At 36.3% G+C, this 26,026-nt stretch overlaps 1 protein-coding gene across 19 annotated transcripts in view; it reads left to right on the forward strand.

The window, feature by feature from the left end:
• SLC4A10 (solute carrier family 4 member 10) overlaps positions 1-26,026 on the forward strand; it is a 363,956-nt gene that overhangs the window by 178,888 nt on the left and 159,042 nt on the right. For all 19 annotated transcript variants that reach the window (XM_063790514.1, XM_054679076.1, XM_063790518.1 and 16 more), the window contains one exon: positions 5,147-5,293. In XM_063790514.1, coding sequence (XP_063646584.1) covers positions 5,147-5,293 — 147 coding nt within the window. The remainder of the gene's footprint in view (positions 1-5,146; positions 5,294-26,026) is intronic.

Here is a 26,026-nt window from a genome sequence, read left to right on the forward strand (position 1 = left end):
ATGACATCTATCATTAAATTTCTTGAATTTTTTGCCTTCTCAACTGATAGCTATCTGGGTGAAAAATTCAATTATGGATATTGGAAAAATTGATGGTAATATTAATCTGGAAATGTTATTTCTATACTAGTCTTTACAGGACCTGAGGGGATTCTCTAGTTCTTTAGGCCAGTGTTATAATGTTAGGATTTACAAAAGTTGGTAATACAGAGAGAAACAGGAAGAAAATGAAATGGGACAGGAAAATATCATTCCTTCTTCTTTTTCCTTCCTCTAAGTCACTGGCATTGTGAAGGGAAAAGGGAACTAACATGTATTAGTGTCTACCATGTAACAGGCATTGTCTTTCATATTTTATATTTATTGTATTAGCTCATGTAATCTTTGTGGAAAATCTCCTAAATCTATTAGTAGGTCTTTAATATCTATGTTTATTTATTCTGTCCTGAAAACAAATGAAGTTTTTGGATCAAGACAGAGAATTATTATTACTTATAGCAATAACCACCTTGGAAAGAAGGCACACAGTTATGCGCACAGGAGGGGAGCCGTGAAATTATGAATCTGGGAATTTATATAGGAATTACTATATAAACTCTTTATATAATAATGGTCTTCTCCTGTCTTCTCCTTTTCTGAAAGAGGAAGAGAAAGTTTATCTCCGTTATATACAATAAGCAAATCTTTAGGGGAGAGAATGAGACGGTCCTGGTTTAAACCCTTTGAAATGTAAACCAGTAGCTCTGGGATTTTGTTCTCTTTTGAAATGTAAACACAGAGCTGCAGAAAATAAGTGTCTGCATGTCTCTGAAGGTCTCTGTCTATTCAGTCCACCTTTAATCCAGATTTCAGTTTGTCTTGCTTTATAAGTCCTTAACCATGCAGAAGCCTGAAAACATTTTCTCTATAGTTCCACAATCATGAATTTTAGCAGTTTTAGTACTGTTGCTAAAAAATTGTGGCTATTAGCTTGTTTCCATTCCTTTCATAAAGTGTTTAGTAGCATAATGCATTATTAGGTCTACTGTCTATCTATTATACTTGAAAACCATCCTCTCTATGTAAAATATCTATTTATTCAATGAATATTTATTGAGCACCAAAAACTGTCAAGCATTGTTCTAGGTATTTGGGATACATCAGTCGACAAATCAAAGATACCTGCCTTGCTTGTATTTACAAACTTTGGGGGTAGAATGCATAAAATTGAGATTATGGAGGGGTTGTAATTATTGCCAATGAAAAGCCTAGGATGAAAGATCACTGGAAGACTAAAGTTTAAGGAATTGAAAGGCCAGAATATCAAAAGAATCATCTATATGTGTTTTGAAATCTTATGAATTAAGGCAGTATCGAAGAGAATGACAGTATGCAAAGAGCTCAAATGGTTGAGTGGGAATTACCTGGACCTTAGTGGATAACAGCAACCATAAGGCAAAGTATGTAGTGAGTAATGTCGACCATGAGATTTAAATCTGAAGGATGTCAGGAAGGATATGGGGAAATGGTCTGAAAATGTCAGAATGGAGCAAAGAAATACCACTTTGCTTATTCCACTCACCCAACCAGAGGTCGCAGGAACAAGAATGACACCTTTCCATCTTGCATAAGAACTGTGGGAGAGAAGCAGCCATCACTGAGAGATTGTAGGGGAGGCATTGTCCTCCAGAGAAAGACAGGTTTATGTTTCAGCTAGGAAAGTAAAGGGAACACTTAGAAAATTGATTTTTGGCTCACTGGAAGGGTTTCAGCAGTTGGGAGAGAACAAAGGTAATTTTTACCAGCTTGTAACTTCACATGTATTAACTGTGTTGCAAAACTAATGAAACTTACTGTCTATTCTCTTGCTTTATCTGATAATATAGATAAGGGTGTCACCTGTAATCATTGTTACCATATTTCCTGAGGCCATTTTCTTATTCTCATGTAACTTTTCTACTTGTTTCTTCTTTATTTGTATTTTTCTCTGTTTTTAATCTTGCTCTTTTTATCATTTCTGTCTCTTTATATCCTACTTACCTCTTAATCTTTTTTGCCCAACTTCTCTCTTAATATATATATATGTTTGCTCTTTACTATTTCTCTTATCTTCCTATTTCAAAATTACACTGTCTGCTGTTTTCTCCAACTCCCCACACCTCACTTTAGCTGTAGTTGGGACTATGCAATATGCCATCACACAGGTAGTACTAATTTTGACAGGTAGCATCTCTACTTCAAACAAAGAAAGCTTTAACCAAAAAGGAATTACAGGAGAGAAGACAGTATTCTCCCCAACTGATGCTAACATTGCCACCTACACTTTTGACACTTTCTTCAACAGTTAAGACGTAGCAACTTATTACTTCCCCAAATTCCCTGTGCTATGTTGATCTGTCTTAAACTCTAAAGGGAGAGAAAGTAGGTTTGTTCATTAGCTGTGGGACTTAAAATGTGACTTAACTTTTTTGAACCTTTTGTTTCGTGAATGATAAAAAAACACTTTCTGAATGATATAGCTACTAATATTTTCATTTTATAGATAAAGTGAAAGATAAAGTACTTTTTTTAAAGGTTGCATAAATATAAGTGACACAGACTGATATGAATGTAAGCATATGACTCAATCCCAGAGATCATGTTTTAATGAATACTCTATTGTTTCTCATGTAATATAACTTAATATTGTGGTCAATAAAATAATAAATAGGACCAGACACATATATGTATTAATTCACTTCCCTTTATTTCCTTTTTCCAAAATTGAGCCTTATTGGGAAAGGGCTTTTTGTGCATTTTAATTGTCTATAATCAGGTACTTGAACCAATTATAATTTTTCACTTGCCTGCATGAATCCATGCAGGACAAAAACCTGAATATAGAAACTATCTTTCAGCTTTCAGTTTGCCAGAGAATTAATCTATAATTATTTTTAGGATTATAAAAGATTTACATCCATTCTTAAAATATACATAATATCGGATTTTTTTCCAGCAATAGAGGAATAACTAATTCTATAGTTTCATGCCAATCTCACCTCCAGTCCTTCTAGAATTTGGAGGTAATTTAACCCCGTGTATAAAAAATAAATATTTTCTTTTTTGCGTTTTATTGAAAAAATCACGTAATTTAAGTACAAATATATCCACTAAAGTAGGCAAATTTATTTTAGTAGAATTCAGTTATCCCTTTCAAGGAAACACTATCAGCCTAAGTGTTATACATTGGATATTTTAGAAATCTTACAATTTCAATTACACGTCTTCTGAAACTCATTATTGTAAGGCTTTGTTTTAGGCTTTCCTTGCTGTATTAGTTGACTGGGGCTGCCAGAAAAAAATACCACAGGCTGGGCAGCTTAAACTACAGAAATGTATTTTCTCACAGTTCTGGAGGCTGGGACACCTAAGATCAAGATGGCTAGCCAGGTGGGTCTCATTCTGAAGACTTTTCTCTTGGCTTATAGGTGGTTACCATCTCCTTGCATCATTGTGTTACCTCTTTGTGTGCTTGGACAGAGAGCAAGAGAGGTAGCTCTTTGGTGTTTCTTCTTTTAAGAACACTAATTGGATGGATCCAGCCCCACTCCTATGGCCTCATTTAACCTTAATTACCTCTATAAAGGCCCTATCTCTAAATACAGTCACATTTGGGGTTGGGACTTTAAAATATAAACCTCGGGGGACATAAGCCTTCATCCACAGTATTGCCATTATAATATTTTGTGTACTTTGGCACTTGAGAAAGTAAGATTTTTTTTAACCTAGTATTTTAATGTTTTCTTTAGAGGTTTTTTCCCTGATACAACACTCTCCTATACATGATCTACTTGGTAACACAAATATCCCTTTGTTTGCTTGTACTTTTGCTTCCTCATAAATTTTTCTGTAGCTACAAATGTTAACTTTGTTGGATAGGCTTTATTTTTTAGATCAATTTTAAGTTTATAAAAATACTGCACAGAAAGTTGAGACAGTTCCCATGTATTTCCTCTCCCTGCTGCACACAATTTCTTCTCTTATTAACATTTTACATTAGTGCAGTACATTTGTTACAATTGATAAACCAACATAAATAACATAGGTTATTATCAAACAAAGTCCATAGTTTACATTAGGGTTCACTCTGTGTTATACAGTTCTATTGGTCTGGACAAATGTTTAATGACATGTATCTACCATTACATTATCAAGGATGGTTTGACTTCCCTAAAAATGCCCTGTGCTCCACCTGTTCATCCCTATACCTTCTCCCTGAAGCCCTGACAACTGCTGATATTTTTACTGTCTCTATAGTTTTAGCTTTTCCAGAATGTCATACAGTTGGAATAATACAGTATGTAGCTTTTAAAACCGTCTTCTTTCACCTAGCAATATGCATTAACAGTTCTCTCATGTCTTTTTTGTGGTTGACAGCTCATTTCCTTTTCCAGTAGTCCCACTTTATCTGTGGAGGATACGTTCTAAGACCCCCAAAAGATGCCTGAAACCTCAGATAGTACTGAACCCTATATATACTGTGTTTTTCCTTTACATACATACCTATGATAAAATTTAATTTATAAATTAGGCACAGTAAGAGATTAACAGTAGCTAATAATAAAATTGAACAATTATAACAATATGCCAGAGTCGAAACTCTTGTGCCTTGGGACTTTTATTAAGTATAATAAGTGGCCAATATCAAGTGTAACATATAGAAATACGAAAACAGAAAAACCTCTGTGGAATTTGGCATTAACATAGACCTTAGCAAAACCTGTTTTATTAGAGACAGTGATTTTTTAAAAACACTTAACTGTGAAGGGAAGGGATTTGATGAGATAACACAATTGTCTGAAGGTAAGAGAATAAAAAACAATTTTTTTTCTAATGAGAAGAGTATAATTAAGCATGGGGAACAGACACATAGAGATTATAAAGGAAGTGATGATTGCAAAATATTTAACCAAATAATTAGTATTATACATGTTTGTGATAGAGCTATGGTACACTTAATTAGGTAAAATGCCAAAAGACAGTGCCAAGCTCCAAGCTTTACGTATCATAAACATCAAAAATGACTTGCTGAATTAAATTAAATTGAGTCTCCATTAACATGTAAATCATCATATCTGTGCCCTGGAATAATTCAGAGTTTAATTTGTGGGTTTGCTTCCTAATGAAGGTCATCGAACACTATTTATTGGAGTACATGTGCCCTTGGGAGGAAGAAAAAGCCATCGACGTCACAGGCATCGTGGTCATAAACACAGAAAGAGAGACAGAGAAAGAGATTCAGGATTAGAGGATGGAAGGGAGTCACCTTCTTTTGGTAAGAATCCTTCTCCTTGTTTTTATTAAGTTAATTATTGTAATATACTTGCTTATACAGTTATGATTAGAAGTAATACCTTATACTCATAAAATTGTTTATACTTTTATAAAAGACTTTGGGCTGGTTGGAGAGAAGTGGGAGAGATAAAGCCTGATCTTTGTTTTTCTCTTATATATTTGCATTGAGAAGCTGAGAATTGATGAAGATTTATGATATAGGAAAAACAATTGAGTAAAGCTCAAAAACTCTTGATAATTTATACAAATAATCATCATTGCTCAAAGTGGTTTGAAAATCCAGGGCAAAATGCCTTAATTTAGTTCCCATTTGCACTTTTACTGATAGTGCCCAAGTTTCAGTCTTAGGATGTTGTATTAGTCTGTTTTCACACTGCTGATAAAGACATACCCGGACTAGACAATTTACCAAAATAAAAAAGAGGTTTAATTGGACTTACAGTACCACATGGCTGGGGAAGCCTCACAATTATGGTGGAAGGCAAGGAGAAGCAAGTCATGTCTTACATGGGTGGCAGCAGGCAAAGAGAGCTTTTGCAGGAAAACTCCTCCTTATAATAACTATCAGATCTCATGAGACTTACTCACTATCACGAGAAAAGCACAGGAAAGACCTGCCCTCATTATTCAATTAACTCCCGCTGGGTCCCTCCCACAACACATGGAAATTCAAGATGAGATTTGGGTGAGGACACAGCCAAACCATATCGTTCCACCCTTGGGCCCTCCCAAATCTCATGTCCTCACATTTCAAAACCAATCATGCCTTCCCAACAGTCCTCCAAGGTCTTAACTTATTTCAGCTTTAACTCAAAAGTCTATAGTCCAAAATCTCATCTGAGATAAGGCAAGTCCCTTCCACCTGTGAGCCTGTAAAATCAAAGCAAGCTAGTTACTTCCTAGATACAACTGGGGTAAAGGCATTAGGTAAATACAGCCATTCCAAATGGGAGATATTGGCCAAAACAAAGGGGCTACAGGCCCAATGCAAGTCCAAAATCCAGCAAGGCAATCAAATCTTAAAGCTCCGAAATGATCTCCTTTTACTCCATGTTTCACATGCAGGTCACGCTGATGGTTCTCATGGTCTTGGGCAGCTCTGCCCTCGTGGCTTTGCAGGATATAGCCCACCTCCTGGCTGCTTTCATGGGCTGGCGTTGAGTGTCTTGTTGCTTTTCCAGACACACTATTCAAGCTGTCAGTGGATCTTCCATTCTGCAGTCAGGAGGACAGTGGCCCTTTTCTCACAGCTCCACTAGGTGGTGTCCCAGTAGGGACTCTGTGGGGGCTGTAACCCCACATTTTCCTTCTGCACTGCCCTGGCAGAGGTTCTCCATGAGGGCCCTGCCCCTGAAGCAAATTTCTGCCTGGGCATCCAGGCATTTCCATACATCCTCTGAAATCTAGGCAGAGGTTCCTAAACCCCAATTCTTGACTTCCGTACACCTGCAGGCTCAACACCACATGGAAGCTGCCAAGGCTTGAGGCTTGCACCCTCTGAAGCCACAGCCTGAGCTCTACATTTGTCCCTTTCAGCTATGGCCGGAGCAGCTGAAACACAGGGCACCAAGTCCCTAGGCTGTACACAGGATGGGTACCCTGTGCCTGACTGAGAAAACCACCTTTTCTTCCGGGGCCTCTGGGTCTGTGATGGGAGGGGCTTCCATAAAGGCCTTTGACATGCCCTGGAGACATTTTCCCCATTGTCTTGGGGATTAACATTTGGCTCCTTACTACTTTTGCGAATTTCTGCATTTGGCTTGAATTTCTCCTCAGAAAATGGAATTTTCTTTTCTATTGCATTGTCAGGCTGCAAATTTTCTGAACTTTTATCCTTTGCTTCCCTTATAAAACTGAATGTCTTTAACAGCACCCAAGCCACTTCTTGAATGCTTTGCTGCTTAGAAATTTCTTCTGCCAGATACCCTAAATCATCTCTCTCAAGTTCAAAGTTTCACAGATCTCTAGGGCAGGGGTAAAACACTGCCAGTCTCTTTGCTAAAACATAACAAGAGTCACCTTTGCTCCAGTTCCCAACAAGTTCTTCATCTCCACCTGAGACCACCTGAGATTGCCTGGACCTTATTGTCCATATCATTATCAAGCTTTTGGTCAAAGCCATTCAACACGTCACTAGGAAGTTCCAAACTTTCCCACATTTTCCTGTCTTCTTCTGACCCCTCCAAACTGTTCCAACTTCTGCCTGTTACCCAGTTCCAAAGTCACTTCCACATTTTCAGGTATCTTTTCAGCAGCACCCCACTCTACTGGTATCAATTTACTATATTAGTATGTTTTCACACTGCTGATAAAAACATACCTGAGACTAGGCAATTTACAGAAGAAAAAGGTTTAATTGGACTTACAGTTCCACATGACTGGGGAAGCCTCACAATCATAGCGGAAAGCAAGGAGGAGCAAGTCACATCTTACGTGAATGGCAGCAGGTAAAGAGACCTTGTGCAGGAAAACTCCCCCTTATAATAACCATCAGATCTCATGAGACTTACTCACTATCATGAGAACAGCACAGGAAAGACCTGCCCCCATGATTCAATTACCTCCCACCAGGTCCCTCCCACAACATGTGAGAATTTAAGATGAGATTTGGGTGGGGACACAACCAAACCATATCAAATGTGAACCTTTTACTATTGTGAATGCTCTCTCATTGAAAGTATATTCAGAATACCACAATAAGTGTTTCTGTAGTTGTTAAAAGGTTCTGAATGCCATGAGAGCCCATGTACATGACATAACTGAGAACCTGGCTCTCAGTTCCCTGACCATCCCATCTCTTATGACCTTCTCTGTCATTGCACTTAGTTCACCTTCTCATCCATATTCACTCCATCCCTGAAGTCACTAATTCATTTATCTTTCTCTCTGACCACAGTTTCACTCCTTTCTTGCTGTGCAGCTACTTAACCCCTCTACTTTTCTTCTATCCATAAGTTTGTCTTTATTTGTTTATCCTAGTCTGATTGCATAGCATGCAGTTTTAGGAATACTTTAGCATTACTAGTATTCCATTTGTATTATTAGTAGTCTATTTAGTAATACTAGCATTCTAAATATCTTAGGTTCTAAGTTTTAGTTTTCTTCATACCTTTATTGCCTCTTTTATTTTCATTTTTAATAGGAAACAGCATTTTATTTAAAATGTTTTTAATAGATTTCTTAAAGGTGTAAATAATTGAATTAAACTTAGTTTATATTACTTGTATGAATTAATTTACATTTTGTTCACATTCGTGAAAAATAATTTAGCTAGGTATGCAATTCCAAATTGACAAGTATTTTAACTCAGCACTTTGAACATAATATCTATTTATTTATCAATTTCATGAAGATGTTAAGAAAGGAGATAAAAATCTATTGTTGCTCTACAGTTAATTTGGATTTTATATTTTTATGAATTTAAATCATTTCCTTTATTTTGGTATTTAGTTTTACATTTATTATGATATTTTCAGACACACATATATGCCTTTTATGCTTTTCTTGGTTGATATTTAATGAGAATGTATATTATTAGTTCTTTAAAATGCTTAAACATGTCCTATTTTCTATTATTTTCTCTCCCACTTATTTAAATTCTTTTTTCAAATATTCATTAAGCATATTCCTTTCAATTTCATTTTCGATTTATTTTGATCCCTCTTTTATTTTTTTCATCATTTTCTCCTTGTCCCGACATTGAAGTGTTTATTTTAGCTAATTCATTTATTCATATTTTAGCTCATAGTTTTTGCCTTGCTCATATCCCTTTACTTTCTTTAAACATTTTGACTACATGTGTCTTTCATTTCTTTTACTTTGGATTCGGGGGTATGTGTGCAGGTTTGTTACATAAGTATGTTGTGTGATGCTGGGGTTTGGATTATGGATGGTCCTATCACCTAGGTAGCGAGCACAGAGTACAGTTTTACAACCCTTGTTCCCCACCCTCCTTCCCTGCTCTGGTGATTCCCAGTGCCTATTGTTCCCATCTTAATGTCCATAAGTACCCAATGTTTAGCCCCACTTATGAGTGAGAACATGCAGTATTTGGTTTTCTGTTCCTGAGTTAATTTTTTTAGGATAATGATCTCCAGCTGCATTCATGTTGCTGCAAAAGGATATGATGTCATTCTTTTTATGGCCACATAGTATTCCATGATATATATGTACCACATTTTCTTCATCCACTTTACCATAAGGAAACCTAGTTGATTCCATGTCTTTGCTATGGTGAATAACACTGCAGTGAACATACCAGTGCATGCATCTTTTTGGTGGAATGATTCATTTTTCTTTGAGTATATACCCAGTAATGGGATTGCTGGGTTGAATGGTAGTTCTGTTTTAAGTTCTTTGAGAAATCTCCAAACTGCTTTCCACAGTGGCTGAACCAATTTATATTCCCGCCAACAGTGTGTAAGCATTCCGTTTTCTCTGCAGCCTTGTCAGCATCTATTATTTTTTGACTTTTTAATGTTCACCATTCTGACTGGTGTGACATGGTATCTCATTGTGGTTTTGACTTGCATTTCATTTGTTGACTGCTTGTATGTTTTCTTTTGAGAAGTGTCTGTTCATGTCCTTTGCCCATTTTTAGTAGAATTATTTGTTTTTTGCATGTTGATTTGTTTAAATTTTGCTTGTGGATTCTGGGTATCAGACATTTTTTGAATGCATAGTTTGCAAATATTTTCTCCCATTCTGTAAGCTCTCTGTTTAGACTATTGAGATTTGCTGTGCAGAGGCTCTTTAGTTTAATTAGGTCCCACTTGTCAATTTTTGTTTTTGTTTCAATTGCTTTTGGAGACTTAGCCATTAATTCTTTGTCAAAGTTAATGTTGGGAAGGGTATTTCCTAAGCTTTCTTCTAGAATTATTATAACTTAAAGTCTTACATTTAACTCTTTAATCCAACTTGAGTTAATTTTTGTATATGGTGAAAAGTAGGTATCCAGTTTCATTATTTTGCATATGGCTTGACAGTTATCCCAGCACCATTTATTTAATAGGGAGTCCTTTCTGTATTAGTTATTCTTGGTGACTTTGTGGAAGATCAGACTGTTGTAGGTGTTTGACTTTATTTCTGGATTCTCTATTCTATTCCATTAGTGTGTGTGTCTGTTTTTTTGTACCAGTACAATGCTGTTTGGGTTAATGTAGCCATAGAGTACAGTTTGAAGTCAGGTAATATGATGCCTCTGACTTTGTTCTTTTTGCTTAGAATTGCTTTGGCTATTTGGGCTCTTTTTTGATTCCATATTAATTTTAGAATAGTTTTTCTAATTCTATGAAAAACAACATTGGTGTTTTGATATAGATAGTATTGAATTCTGTAAATTGCTTTGGGCAGTATGGCCATTTTAATGATATTGATTCTTCCTATTCATGAGCGTGGAACATTTTTACATTTGTTTGTGTTGTCTCTGATTTCTTTCAGCGGTGTTTTGTAGTTCTCCTTGTAGAAATCTTTCACCTCTTTGGTTAGATGTATTACATTTTTTTGTGTGCCTATTTTAAATGGGACTGAGTTTTTGACTTGGCTCTCTGATACAATGTTATTGCTGTACAGAAATACTATTGACTTTTGTACATTGATTTTGTCTCCTGAAACTTTACTGAAATTGTCAATTCTAGTTGCTTTTTGGTGGAGTCTTTAGGGTTTTCTATTTCTAAAATTATAATCATCAGCAAAGAGAGATAGTTTGACTTCCTCTCTTCCTATTTGAATGCCTTTTATTTCTTTCTCTTGCCTGATTGCTCTGGCTAGGTCTTCCTGTACTATGTTAAATAGGAGTGGTAAGAGTAGGCATCACTTTCTTGTTCTGGTTCTCCAGGGGAATAGTTATAGCTTTTGCCCATTCAGTATGATTTTAGCTGTGTGTTTTTCATAGATGGCTCTTATTGTTTTGAGGTATGTTTCTTCAATGACTAGCCTGTTGAGGGTATTTTATCATGAAGGGATTTGGGATTCTCTTGAAGGCCTTTTCTGTATCTATCGAGATAACCATATGGTTTTGATTTTGATTCTGTTTATGCGGTGAATCATGTCTAGTGAATTGTGTATGTCGAACCAACCTTGCATTCCAGGAATGAAGCCCACTTTTCTCATAGTGAATTAGATTTTGATGTGCTGCTGAATTCAGTTTGCTAGTATTTTGTTGAGGATTTTGTGTCTATGTTCATCAGGGAGTTTAGCCTGAAGTTTTCTGTTTTTGTGTCTCTGCCAGATTTTGGTATAAGGATGATGTTGACTTTGTATAATATGTTAGTGAGAAGCCTCCCCTCATCCTCAATTTTTTGGAAGAGTTTTAGTAGGATTGGTACCAGTTCTTCTTTGTAACTCTAGTAGAATTCAGCTGTGAATCCATCTGGTTCAGGGCTTTTTTTGGTTGGTAGGTTTTTTTAAAATTATTGATTCAATTTCAGAACTTGTTATTGGCTTATTCATGTTTTCACATTATCCCTTGTTCAACCTTGGATGGTTTTGTGTTTCTGAGAACTTATCCATTTCCTCTAGATTCTCTAATTTGTTTGCATAGAGGTGTTTATAAAGTCTCTGAATATCTTTTGTATTTCTGTGGGATTGGGTGTAATGTCATTTGTCATTTTTGATTGTGCTTATTTGGGTCTTCTCTTTTTTTGTTAATCTAACTAGTAGTCTATCAATCTTGTTTATTCTTTCAAAAAACAAACTCTGTTTCATTTATCTTTTGTATGGACTTTTGCATCTCAATTTCTTTCAGTTGTTCTCTGATTTTAGTAATCTCTTTTCTTCTGCTAGCTTTTAAAGCCATACTTATGTTGGGGTTCCTCCATTTTTCCGTTTTCTCCTTGCCTCCACAAGCAGATATACTCTGCTGGAAATCATCATTCAACAAGGCAGATTGTAACCATTATAAAGTTATGACTCAAGGAGACCTTCAACATCTCCTCCTAATTTCATTGTGTATCTTTTTTGACATTTGAAATAATTATTTTTCAACTTTCTTCACCTTCTTCATCATTCTCCAACATCCTCTCTTTTCACCATTACTTGATAGTAATCTTGCTTTGTACTTCAGAGGGAAAATATATCATCAGAAAGAACTCACTTTACTTTCTTCCTGTTAAAAAGTTAAGCTGAAACCTTTCTTCCTATTAAACGGTTAAAACTGCAAGAAAATAAGGAAGTTTTCTTTTCCTTTATGTTTATTTTCTATTCCCTCTCACCACTCTGGAAACTTATGCCATTTCTAATTTAATTGACCTCTTCCTCTTCAAATGAATTTTTCTTATCATCTCTGAAACATGATAGAGTCTCCACCATTTTAAGCAGTTCTCCAACCTCCTGCAAACCCACCTTTAGTCATTCAGATATGTAAGTTAACTGCATATAAATGTTCTGGGTAGCAATTTTACTTTTAAATATCTCTCTATATTGCTTTATTTGGTTTATTCAATATCTGGCTTCAGTAACTATTGCAGATAAGTCTATAGTCTCTCTATTTTTATTTTTTAGGTTTATGTATTTTAATCCTGAATGTTTATAGACATTTTTCTGTGTCCCTTAATGAAGAAAATTGCTAAGATTGACCTAATGGTAGGTGTATTAAAAAACTTTTCCATCCCGCATACGTGAATAGTTTTCCACCTAGGGAACATTTTCCTATTATGTTTCATTCTGTTCCATTTACTTTGATCTCTTTGTGAAGACTTTCTTTGCTCATATCCCTCTACTTTCTTCAAACATTTTAACTACATATATCTTTCATTTTTTTTTAACTTTGAATTTGGGGGTACATGTGCAGGTTTGTTACAGAAGTATGTTGCATGATGCTGAGGTTTGGGGTACAGATGGTCCTATCACCCAGGTAGTGAGCACAGAGTACAGTCAATTTTACAACCCTTGTTCCCTACCCTCCTTCCCAGCTCTGGTGATTCCAAGTGCCTATTGTTCCCATCTTTATGTCCATGGGTACCCAATGTTTAGCTCCCATTTATGAGTAACAACATGCAGTATTTGGTTTTCTGTTCCTGAGTTAATTTGCTTAGAGTAATGGCCTCCAGCTGCATTCATGTTACTGCAAAAGGATATGATGTCATTCTTTTTATGGCTGCATAGTATTCCATGGTGTATATGTACCACATTTTCTTTATCCACCTCACCCTAATGGCACCTAGTTGATTCCATGTCTTTGCTATGGTGAATAGCACTAAGATGAACATGCACGTACATGTCAGATTTCTGATTTCTGCTCTGTATCCTTTTCCTCTGTAGTTTAGTGTTAGTCTTTTATATTACCATTTGATTATCTGCAGAATAAATTCTGCATTTTCCTACTTTTATTATGAGTTTTGATTTTGCTTTTGCATTTTTAGTTTTCATGAATTTCTTTCATATTTCATCCTATTTTCTTTACATTTTAGCCTGTCCTTTCCTGAACACTTTTTATTTTTTTCTGGTTGGTAGAGTGTATCCCCAGTGATTTCTGGACGTTTTCATTTTATCCTAAAGTAGATAATTTTCAGAGCTATGCTTTTCCTTTGGACTGTCAGATTATTTTTACTCTCCATTGATTTTTAGTATTTTTTATGGACTCCTAGGTTTTTTCCTTTTTTTCTCATTTTTAAACAAGGCAAGGTAGATTCCTACTATATCTACCCAGCTATATCTTAAGATTGCTTAATGAGGCTGCTGTCAGTATGCTCCATGTTTCCAACAGTATGTATAATAAGCATCACACTTATCCAAATGCCCTGTACTTCTGCCAGGGGCAGCATAGTTGTTGGTGGCAGAGTATGTAAAGAAAAGTACTCTAGGTATCCTGCACCACCATGATAGAAGGATGGTTGTCCATAAGAATGGGCAGATGGGCTGAGAGTGTAGGATGTACTAAGTATCTTCTGCATTTTCAGATGTTGTCTCTTTCATGAAGGAAAGTCTTAGAGTGTAAAAAAATGACAATTTGGCATATTTTTCTCATTCAAGTTCCATCTGCTTATAGTTAGCAGAGATGCCCTCTTAGACTGCAGGAATGGATTATCTGTAGGGCTATGTGCTAATGATGAGTTTTTATCATTTTCTAGTATTTGAGAAAATATATTTATATCATCTTACAAGTATTTCGTGAGCAAATAAAAATAAGCTGTATTTATCATTTGTTTGTTCCCTGTGCCTCTTCTTTATTTTTCCCTAACTGGAAGCATTATGCCAGTTTTTCTAGAACAGTGGTTCTCAATATTGACTGCATTTGAGAGTTCTAAAACCGTACTAATGCTCAACCCGTACACCAACCAGAATCTCTGTGCCTGGGGCCTAAGCATGAGTATTTTTTGAAAAGTACCCCCAGGTGATTCTTCTGTGGAGCTGTTGATAGCTCCACAGAAGGTTGATATCCACTGTTCTGGAAACTTTGCTATTTAAATTTGGTTCATCAAGGGTCTAATATCCAGAATCTGTAAGGAACTTAAACAACTCAACAAGCAAAATCAACGTGATTAAAAAGTGGATAAAGACATGAACAGACACTTCTTAAAAGAAGACATATAAGCAGCCAATAAACGTAAGAAGAAATGCTCAATATCACGAATCATCAGAGAAATGCAAACCAAAACCACAATGAGATACTATCTCACACCAGTCAAAATGGTGATTATTAAAAAGTCAAAAACTAACAGATTCTGACAAAGCTGCAGAGAAAAGGGTATGCTTACACACTGTTGGTGGGAATATAAATTGGTTCAGCCACTGTGGAAAGCAGTCTGGAGATTTCTCGAAGAACTTAAAACAGAACAACTATTGACCCAGCAATGTCATTACTGGGCATATACTCAAAGGCAAATGAATCATTCTATCAAAAGGCACATGGACACGACTGTTAATCACAGTGCTATTCACCATGGCAAAGACATGGAATCAACCTAGGTGCTCATCAACAGTGGATTGAATAAAGAAAATATACTCCATGGCATACATTGCAGCCCTAAAAAAGAGCAAAATCATGTTCTTTGCAGCAACATGTATACAACTGGAGGTCATTATCCTAAGTGAATTAATGCAGGAACAGAAAACCAAATACCACATGTTCTCACTTATAAGTGGGAGCTAAACATTGGGTAGTTGTGAACATAACGATGGCAACAATAGACACTGGAAACCACCAGAGAGGAGAGAGAGGGTGGGGAACTAGGGTTAAAAAAGTAACTATTGGGTACTATACTGCCCACTACTTGGGGGACAGGATCAGTCATACCCCAAACCTCAGCATCATTCAATATGCCCATATAACAAGCCTGCACATGTACTCCCTGAATCTAAAATAAAAGTAGAAATTATTTTTAAAACTCACCAAACGTAAAGAAAGAAAGCTGTACTGCTAGCTTTTAAAAGTTATTTAATAAATGAACCTATTTTATAACAAAAATAGTAAAAACAAATTTCTACTTCAAACAAAGTATAAAGCCAACAATATTAGCATTAAATTTAAACTTGCCAGAAATGCAGAATCTCAGGCCCCATCCAGACCTCTTGAGTCAGGACCTGTACATTAAAAATATATTTAGGTAACTGGTATGGTTTGGCTCTGTGTCCCCACCAAAATCTCATCTCCATTTATAATCCCCATGTGTTGAGGGAGGGACCTGTAATCCCCATGTGTCCAAGGAGGGAGGTGATTGGATTTTGGGGGTGGTTTCCCTCATGCTGTTCTCGTGATGGTGAGTGAGTTCTCATGAGATCTGAAGGATTTATAAGGCAGTGTTCCCAGCTCTTTGCTCGCTCTCTCTTCTGCCGCCTTGTGAAGAAGGTGCCTACTTCTCCTTCCGCCATGATTGTAAGTTTCCTGAGGCCTCTCCAGGCATATGGAGCTGTGAGACAATTAAACTTCTTTCCTTTATAAATTACCCAGCCTCAGGGAAGCTCTTTATCACAGTGTGAAACAGACTAATACAGTAACGTATATGAATCTTAAAATTTGACGACAAGCAATGCTCTAGAACATTGCTTATCAAACCTTCTGGCACATTGGAATCACCTGAGAAGCTTTTAAAAAATTATTGATGCTAGGCTTCAACCTCAAGGATTTTTATTTAATTAATCTTGGGTGTTTCCCTAGGCACTGGTATTTTTAAAAAGTACCCCAAATTATTTAATAACCACTTAAATAATTGACCAAGAATCAGATTCTGAGAAGCTTCTGCCTCTCAATTTGGTGAAACTTGGAAATAAGTCCGGTGGCCCAGATTCTGCCTCTTATTTTTTGCCACTATTTTTGGATGCCACCTACCTTTTTCCTTCTTCAATCATCTGAGTATCTTCACTGACATTTAGACCTAAATGTGGTTTATCAGTGACAAATGTTTGGCACTTGGTGGTTTCTAAGCAATGGAATTTTCTAGATTTCACTTTTTTCAGTTTCTCTAGTACTAATCTTCTGCCTTCATCCTTATTCCACACTCAGTTTATTTGCTATAATAAGTACTCAGTCACACACAGAGACTTCAACCAAACCCTAAACACCATCCTATCTGATTTGGGTTTTGATATTCTGCATAGTGAGAATACATGACATTTCCATGCTGAAGGCATTAAAGAAAATTTCTGCCTACTTAAGAAATAGTTATTTTACTTGGAAGCATTCCAAAGAAAATATTTTGAAGATATTTCTGCAGGTGCCTCAAAATTCTTTGGAATTCAACTTCCAAAGAAGTATAGGATAGAGGAGAATTTAAGAGAGTATCAGGTCTCTCTGCTATGAAGCTAGATATATGTTGTTAATTGCAGTATGAATCTGTGAAGTCATGGAATCATTTGGGCCCAAATTATGAAGCAAGCATCAATTTAACAAAACGATTTTTGGAAAAACGTTTGAATTTGGGCACTCTTTTTTTTTTATTATACTTTAAGTTTTAGGGTACATGTGGACAACGTGCAGGTTTGTTACATACGTATACATGTGCCATGGTGGTGTGCTGCACCCATTAACTCGTCATTTAGCATTAGGTATATCTCCCAATGCTATCCTTCCCCCCTCCCCCCACCCCACAACAGTCCCCAGTGTGTGATGTTCCCCTTCCTGTGTCCATGTGTTCTCATTGTTCAATTCCCACCTATGAGTGAGAACATGCGGTGTTTGGTTTTTTGTCCTTGCAATAGTTTGCTGAAAATGATGGTTTCCAGCTTCATCCATGTCCCTACAAAGGACATGAACTCATCATTTTTTATGGCTGCATGGTATTCCATGGTGTATATGTGCCACATTTTCTTAATCCAGTCTATCATTGTTGGACATTTGGGTTGGTTCCAAGTCTTTGCTATTGTGAATAGTGCTGCAATAAACATACATGTGCATGTGTCTTTATAGCAGCATGATTTATAATCCTTTGGGTATATACCCAGTAATGGGATGGCTGGGTCAAACGGTATTTCTAGTTCTAGATCCCTGAGGAATCGCCACACTGACTTCCACAATGGTTGAACTAGTTTACAGTCCCACTAACAGTGTAAAAGTGTTCCTATTTCTCTACATCCTCTCCAGCACCTGTTGTTTCCTGACTTTTTAATGATTGCCATTCTAAGTGGTGTGAGATGGTATCTCATTGTGGTTTTGGTTTGCATTTCTCTGATGGCCAGTGATGATGAGCATTTTTTCATGTGTCTTTTGGCTGCATAAATGTCTTCTTTTGAGAAGTGTCTGTTCATATCCTTTGCCCTCTTTTTGATGGGGTTGTTTGTTTTTTTCTTGTAAATTTGTTTGAGTTCATTGTAGATTCTGGCTATCAGCTCTTTGTCAGATGAGTAGGTTGCGAAAATTTTCTCCCATTCTGTAGGTTGCCTGTTCACTTTGATGGTGATTTCTTTTGCTGTGCAGAAGCTCTTTAGTTTAATTAGATCTCATTTATCAATTTTGGCTTTTGTTGCCATTGCTTTTGGTGTTTTAGACATGAAGTCCTTGCCCATGCCTATGTCCTGAATGGTATTGCCTAGGTTTTCTTCTAGGGTTTTTATGGTTTTAGTTCTAACATGTAAGTCTTTAATCCATCTTGAATTAATTTTTTTATAAGGTGTAAGGAAGGGATCCAGTTTCAGCTTTCTACATATGGCTAGCCAGTTTTCCCAGCACCATTTATTAAATAGGGAATCCTTTCCCCATTGCTTGTTTTTGTCAGGTTTGTCAAAGATCAGATAGTTGTAGATATGTGGCATTATTTCTGAGGGCTCTGTTCTGTTCCATTGATCTATATCTCTGTTTTGGTACCAGTACCATGCTGTTTTGGTTACTGTAGGCTTGTAGTATAGTTTGAAGTCAGGTAGCATGATGCCTCCAGCTTTGTTCTTTTGGCTTAGGATTGACTTGGTAATGCAGGCCCTTTTTTGGTTCCATATGAACTTTAAAGTAGTTTTTTCCAATTCTGTGAAGAAAGTCATTGGTAGCTTGATGGGGATGGTATTGAATCTATAAATTACCTTGGGCAGTATGGCCATTTTCATGATATTGATCCTTCCTACCCATGAGCATGGAATGTTCTTCCATTTGTTTGTATCCTCTTTTATTTCATTGAGCAGTGGTTTGTAGTTCTCCTTGAAGAGGTCCTTTGCATCCCTTGTAAGTTGAATTTCTAGGTATTTTATTCTCTTTGAAGCAATTGTGAATGGGAGTTCATTCATGATTTGGCTCTCTGTTTGTCTGTTATTGGTGTATAAGAATGCTTGTGATTTTTCCACATTGATTTTGTATCCTGAGACTTGCTGAAGTTGCTTATCAGCTTAAGGAGATTTTGGGCTGAGATGATGGGGTTTTCTAGATATACAATCATGTCATCTGCAAACAGGGACAATTTGACTTCCTCTTTTCCTAATTGAATGCCCTTTATTTCCTTCTCCTGCCTGAATGCCCTGGCCAGAACTTCCAACACTATGTTGAATAGGAGTGGTGAGAGAGGGCATCCCTGTCTTGTGCCAGTTTTCAAAGGGAATGCTTCCAGTTTTTGTCCATTCAGTATGATATTGGCTGTGGGTTTGTCATAGATAGCTCTTATTATTTTGAGATACATCCCATCAATACCTAATTTATTGAGAGTTTTTAGCATGAAGGGTTGTTGAATTTTGTCAAAGGCCTTTTCTGCATCTGTTGAAATAATCATGTGGTTTTTGTCTTTGGTTCTGTTTATATACTGGATTACATTTATTGATTTTCATATGTTGAACCAGCCTTGCATCCCAGGGATGAAGTCCACTTGATCATGGTGGATACGCTTTTTGATGTGTTGCTGTATTCGGTTTGCCAGTATTTTATTGAGGATTTTTGCATCAATGTTCATCAAGGATATTGGTCTAAAATTCTCTTTTTTTGTTGTGTCTCTGCCAGGGTTTGGTATCAGGATGATGCTGGCCTCATAAAATGAGTTAGGGAGGATTCCCTCTTTTTCTATTGATTGGAATTTGGGCACTCTTAAAAAGTTTTATTACTCCAATGTATAAGCAACATAAGCAGAATCCTACTTTATTATGAGACCCAATCATAGAATACAGTGTTGTTAAAACATCCTAGTTGCATTAGTGTTGCATTCAGGTAAAAGAATATTCCTTTAATATAGACGGAAGAGTTTATGCTTACATCATAGGAAAACAATGACTGGTTCCAGCCTACCATATGTCATGGTTGGGCTGTGATTCCTAGGTGAGTCTAAAGAGGAATCGGCTTTTGGTCTGTGTGGTAGTGGTGGTGGTGATGTTTTGCTCATACAAAAAACTTTTAATGCCCACAAATAAGTTCAACCTACTTTGGCTACTGTACTTAATAAATATAATAAATATATTAATTTGTTTAGATGAATGTGATATTGATTAATTAATTCTCCTTCCTATTGCAATCAACTCCCCAGTAACAAAGCTGCTAAAATTTCACATTTTTTTTTTTTTTTTTGAGACAGAGTCTCACTCTGTTGGCCAGGCTGCAGTGCTGTAGCGCAGTCTTGGCTCACTGCAACCTCTGCCTCCCGGGTTCAAGCAATTCTCCTGCCTCAGCCTTCTGAGTAGCTGGGATTACAGGCACCTGCCACCACACCCAGCTAATTTTTTGTATTTTTAGTAGAGACGGGGTTTCACCATGTTGGCCAAGCTGGTCTTGAACTCTTGACCTCGTGATCCACCCACACCAGCCTCCCAAAGTGCTGGGATTACAGGAATGAGCCACCTCATCCAGCCCACATTTGTTATTTTTAATGTCATCTTCTATTCTCTTTGTATAATATGAAATTATATTTTCAACTGGGAACATGGATGAGCTGCTTTAAATTGGTAAGTTTGAAGCATAAGCTTGAAGTCAGTGAAAATATGAAAGATGATGGGGGAAATTTGTAACACTTCAACGTTTATTTTTTTCCTCAACCTCCCAGAAAAGAATCTAATAGAAAAGATGATAGGATTATGCCAATTACAATTAGCTAATGTATAAGAAGTAGAAATAAATCTAAAAGATACAGATTATTAAACACATGTTTAAAATATGGTACACAAAGATACTGAGTAAATTAACACAGTCCTGGAATTGTAATAGGATTTTGTCAGTCTTAGGTGGTAAATTGTGCACACACTTTAGGAGAAATGAAGCAAATATAGAAAACATGACCTCAAAGAGCTATTTTTTGATGGACAGTGGCTTCCTGTTCCTATTTTAATGACCAATTAGGTGCTATATGAGAATATCAAGGTGTTTTTACAAATGTATTTTATTGTAAAGTATAAGACAAGCATTCACAAGTGTTAAAGCATAGAAACATACATATAAAACCCAATGAATTATCACACCAAAACATCTGTGTAATACCACCTTGGCTGGCATTCTAGAAACTCACTTTGTGCTCATTACCAGTCATTAGGTTTTCCATCCTCCTCAAAAGAATCTCTGGCCTTTCTTTTTACAATGGGTATTTTGCTTGTTTTTGAACGTTATATAAATGAAATCATATAAGAGGAATTAATTGCTCAGTGTTCTGTTTATGGAATTCACCAATGTTTTTGATGTAGCTTCAGCCTATTCATTTTCATTATTGTATAGTATGTTAATGTGCTTCTATATGCACGGTATGTATGCATTCTACTATTGATGGGCATTTGGATCATATGCAATTAGGAGCTACTACAAGTAATAATGCTGTGAACATTTTTCTATATGTCTTTTGGTATACATATGCATTTCTTATACCGACGAATGAAATTATCAATTGCTGAGTCATAGGGCATGCATATTTTCAGTTTTGGTAGATAATGCCAAATAGATTTCCAAAATTGGGGTACATATTTACATTCCCACCAATAAAGTGTGAGAACTTATGTTTTTTTGCATCCTTACTAACACTTGGTAATTCCATTCTTTTAACATTAGCCATTCTCTTAAGGTATGTAATTATATCTTATTGTTTTAATTTATATTTCTTGATTACCAATGAAATTGAGTAACTTTGCATATGCCTTTGGCCATTTGGATATTCTCTTCTAGGAAGTGCCTACCAAAGTCATATTTTTAATGAGCTTTTATTGATTTGTAGAAGTTCTTTACATGTTATGGAAATAAGTCCTTTGTTAGTTTTATGTGTTTTAAATATCTTCTCACTATTGTGGGTTCTGATTTCACTCTCATAATGGTATTTTTTTGATGTGGCTATAGATTCCAGTAGAGTCTGCTAAGAGGCTGATACCTTTATTCTTTAGGCAAATTTTTCTATGTTATTTATTTCCATTATATGTTTTAGTATATATAGAAGCAGACCCATATCTTGATTTTCCATAATCTTGGCTGAAGTTTGTATTTCACTGCTCTATGGTTTCAGTGGCTATCGTAAAAATAAATATCCATCAACACAGGAGAAATATTCTATTAACTTAGACAATTCTGCCAGGTGCTGTAGCTCACACCTATAAACCCAGTTACTTAGAAGGCTGAGGTGGGAGAATTGCTTGAGCCCAGGAGTTCAGGGTTACAGTGATCATGCCATTGCACTCCAGACTGTGTGACAGAACAAGACAGCATCTCTAATAAAAATAACAATTTTTAACGGGAAGATTTTTTCTGATTTTGATAGTACTGCAATTTACATGAAATATGTAATACTATTTTAAGGTGTCTATTTTTAATAGACATGAAAATGGGTGTTGAATTACACATTTGGAAAATTTACTGTATTGAAACATAATCTTAATCCCTTTTTAAGATGTTAAAAATATGTTAGTAGGATGGTTATGAAAAATCTTTTGTGAAAATAACGTAATACCTATAAAATCATTTCTATTTTAAAGAATGAAGGCCTGATACAGGGAACCATACGTTATCTTGAATCAAAATAAAATATTTCTTGTCGCTGAATAGATGACCCTATTTCAATAAATTATTATTTTCTTTATCATTGCTGCTATCATTGTGTTTTAGGGAAGCCTTTTGAATACCTGACACCCTATCTCACACTTTCAAATACTCCTTATTCATAACTGTGAGGGTGTTATAACCACATGTTTACTTACAAATAGTATTTTAAAGGTGTGTATTGAGTAGGCCTCATGCTTTATAAAAGGAAACACTAATAAGCCTTAAAATTAACACTCATGTACATAGCAATTGAGATTTGGGGGTTGGATGCATGGTATTATAGACATCCAGATTACTGATGAAGAGTGAACTGAAATAAGTCTTTGGAAACAGTGATGAGAGAAAATGTTTCAGAGACATGGGGACCCTAATACCAATGTGGAAGCATGGCTGCTATGAGATGTGACCTCTGAGAAGTGATTGGGTAGTCAGAACTGGTTGTCATGCAACACAAAATGACTATGTCTGCTCACACTGGGTCAGTCTAATGGGAATATTTAATTGATTTCTTAGTGTAACTCTAGAATCACAAATTGTGCTTTTTTTTAAATGGCTATTCAAAGTACTGATATTTTTTCTAGACCAACTAGTCTGAGAGATAACAGGCTAATTAAAAATGCAGTTGACCCTTGAACAATATGGGTTTGAACTGTGCAGGTCCACTTATACATAGACTTTTACATTTATATCTATATTATGTAGTTTTTGTATATTATGTATTTTTATATTAAAAATGTATGGGCCAGGTGCAGTGGCTCATGCCTGTAATCCCAGCCTTTTGGGAGGCCTAGAAACGCAGATCACTTGAGGCCAGGAGTTGGAGACCATCATGGCCAACATGGCAAAACCTCCTCTCTGCTAAAAATACAAAAATTAGCTAGACATGGTGATGCGCACCTGTAGTCCCAGCTATTTGGGAGCCTGGGGCAGGAGAACTGCTTGAACCCAGGAGGTGGAGGCTGCAGTGAGCCGAGACAGTGCCACTGCACTCCAGCCTGGATGGCAGAAAGAAACTGTCTCAAAAACAAATTGTGTGTATATATATATACTTTTTTTTTTAGATTTGTGACATTTTGAAAAAACTCACAGATAAACTGCATAGTCTAGAAATATAAAAAAATTAGGAAAAAAGTATGTCATGAATGCATAACATATAGGTAGATACTAGTCTATTGTATCATATACTACCATAAAATCTACACAAATCTCTTATAAAAGTTGAAATTTATCAGGCCTTATGTACACAAACACTTATAGACTGTGCATGGTGTCATTGGCAACTGAGAGAAATGTAAACAAGTGCAAAAAATGAAGTATTAAATCATAACTGCATACAGTTTACTGTTGTACTTAATGTACTACTGTAATAATGTTGTAGCCACTTGCTGTTGCTATTGTGTGAGTGCAAGTGTTTCCAGTATCCCCTTAAAACACCTTGTGATGCTAATCACGTCTACCTGAGCAGTTCATCTCTTCAGTAAACAGCATATTGCCATAAAAAGAATGATCTCTCATGGTTCTCACATATTTTTCATCATGTTTAGTATAATATTGTGAACCTTGAATATAACCATGGAACCCATATGAAGTGCCACAGTGATGCTCGAAGTGCTCCCAAGAAGCAGAGAAAAGTCATAACATTACAAGACAAAGTTGAATTGCTTGACATGTACTGCAGATTGAGGTTTGCAGCAGTGGTTGCCCACCGTTTCAGGCAGATAACATAAAAAGATGCAGAAACTTATCAACAAATACAGTAAAGTACTGTAAGTGTATTTTCTTTCATTTATGATTTTTGTAAGAGAAAGGATATCTGCTTGAACAGGTTTTTAAAGCAGACGAAAGTGCCCAATTCTGGGGGGAAAAATGCCACAAAGGAAGAGAACATCAGTATTTAAAGCAGAAAGGAATAGGCTAACTCTACTGTTTTTTGCAAATGCCGCCAGGTTTATGATCAAGACTACCCTTATCTATAAAACTACTAACCTTAGATCCTTGAAAGGAAAAGATGAATACTGCCTGCCAGTCTCTTGGTTGTACTAAAAGGCCTGGACAATGAGAATCCTTTTTCTACTTTGGTTCTATCGATGCTTTGTCCCCGAAGTCAGGAAGTACCTTACCGGTAAGGAAATGCCTTTGAAAATCCTTTCAATGTTGGACAATGCCTCTGGCCGTGTAGAAACCCAGGAGCTAATGTTCATGAAGGTGTTAAAGTGATCTATTTGCCCCAAAACACAATACTTGTAATCAGCTTCTAGATCAGGTTTTGTAAGGACCTTTAAGGTTCATTACACATGGTACCCTATGGAAAGCATCGTCAATTGGAAGAGAACCCCAATAGAGAAGACATCATGAAACTCTAGATGGATTACACCATTAAAGATGCCTTCATTGCTACAGAAAAATCCATGAAAGCCATCAAGCTTGAAACCACAAATTCCTGCTGGAGAAAACTGTGTTCCAGTGTGCATGACATCACAAGATTTACAACACAGCCAATCAAGGAAATTATGAAACAGATTGTGAATATGGCAAAAAAGGTGGGGGTAAAAGGTATCAGGATATGGATCTTGGAGAAACTCAAGAGCAAACAGAAACCATGTCAGAGGAATTAATAGAAGATGACTCGATGAAGATGAGTATTTCTAAACCAGCGCCAGAAGATAAGGAAGAAAACACTGAAAAAGCAGTGCCAGAAAACAAATTCACATTAGACAATCTGGTGGAAGAGTTACAATTATTCAAGACTAGGTTCAACTTTTTTTACAACATGGACCCTTCTATAATATGTGCACTGAAACTAAAATAAATGGTGGAAGAAGGATCGCATCTCATGGAAACAGTTTTAGAGAAATGAAAAAGCGAAAAGGTCAGAAATTACAATGTATTTCCATAAAGTTACATCAAGTGTGTCTGCCTCTCTTGCCTCCCCTTCTACCTTTTCTGCCTCTGCCACTCCTGAGATAGCAAGACCAACCCCTCCTCTTCCTCCTCCTCAGCATACTCAACATGAAGACAATGAGGATCAAGTCCTTTATATAATCCATTTTCACTTAATGAGTAGTAAATATATTTTCTCTTCTTTGTGATTTTCTTGTTTTCTCCAGTTTATTGTAAAAATACAGTACTTAATACACATAATATACACATTATGTGTTAATTGACTATGTTATCATTAAGGCTCCTGGTCAACAGTAGGCTATTAGTAGTTAAGTTTTGAGGGAGTCAAAAGTTATATACAGATTTTCAGCTGTGTGGGAGATCAGCACCTTTAAGACCTGTGTTATTCAAGAGTCAACTGTAGTTGCTTTTTTTTCTTTTCTACCTTGAACATCTTCCTGTAGATGCTCCATCATCTTCCTAGCTCTA

Source organism: Pan troglodytes, chromosome 13 (genome assembly GCF_028858775.2).
Source record: "Pan troglodytes isolate AG18354 chromosome 13, NHGRI_mPanTro3-v2.0_pri, whole genome shotgun sequence".
Classification (NCBI taxonomy): Eukaryota; Metazoa; Chordata; class Mammalia; order Primates; family Hominidae; genus Pan; species Pan troglodytes.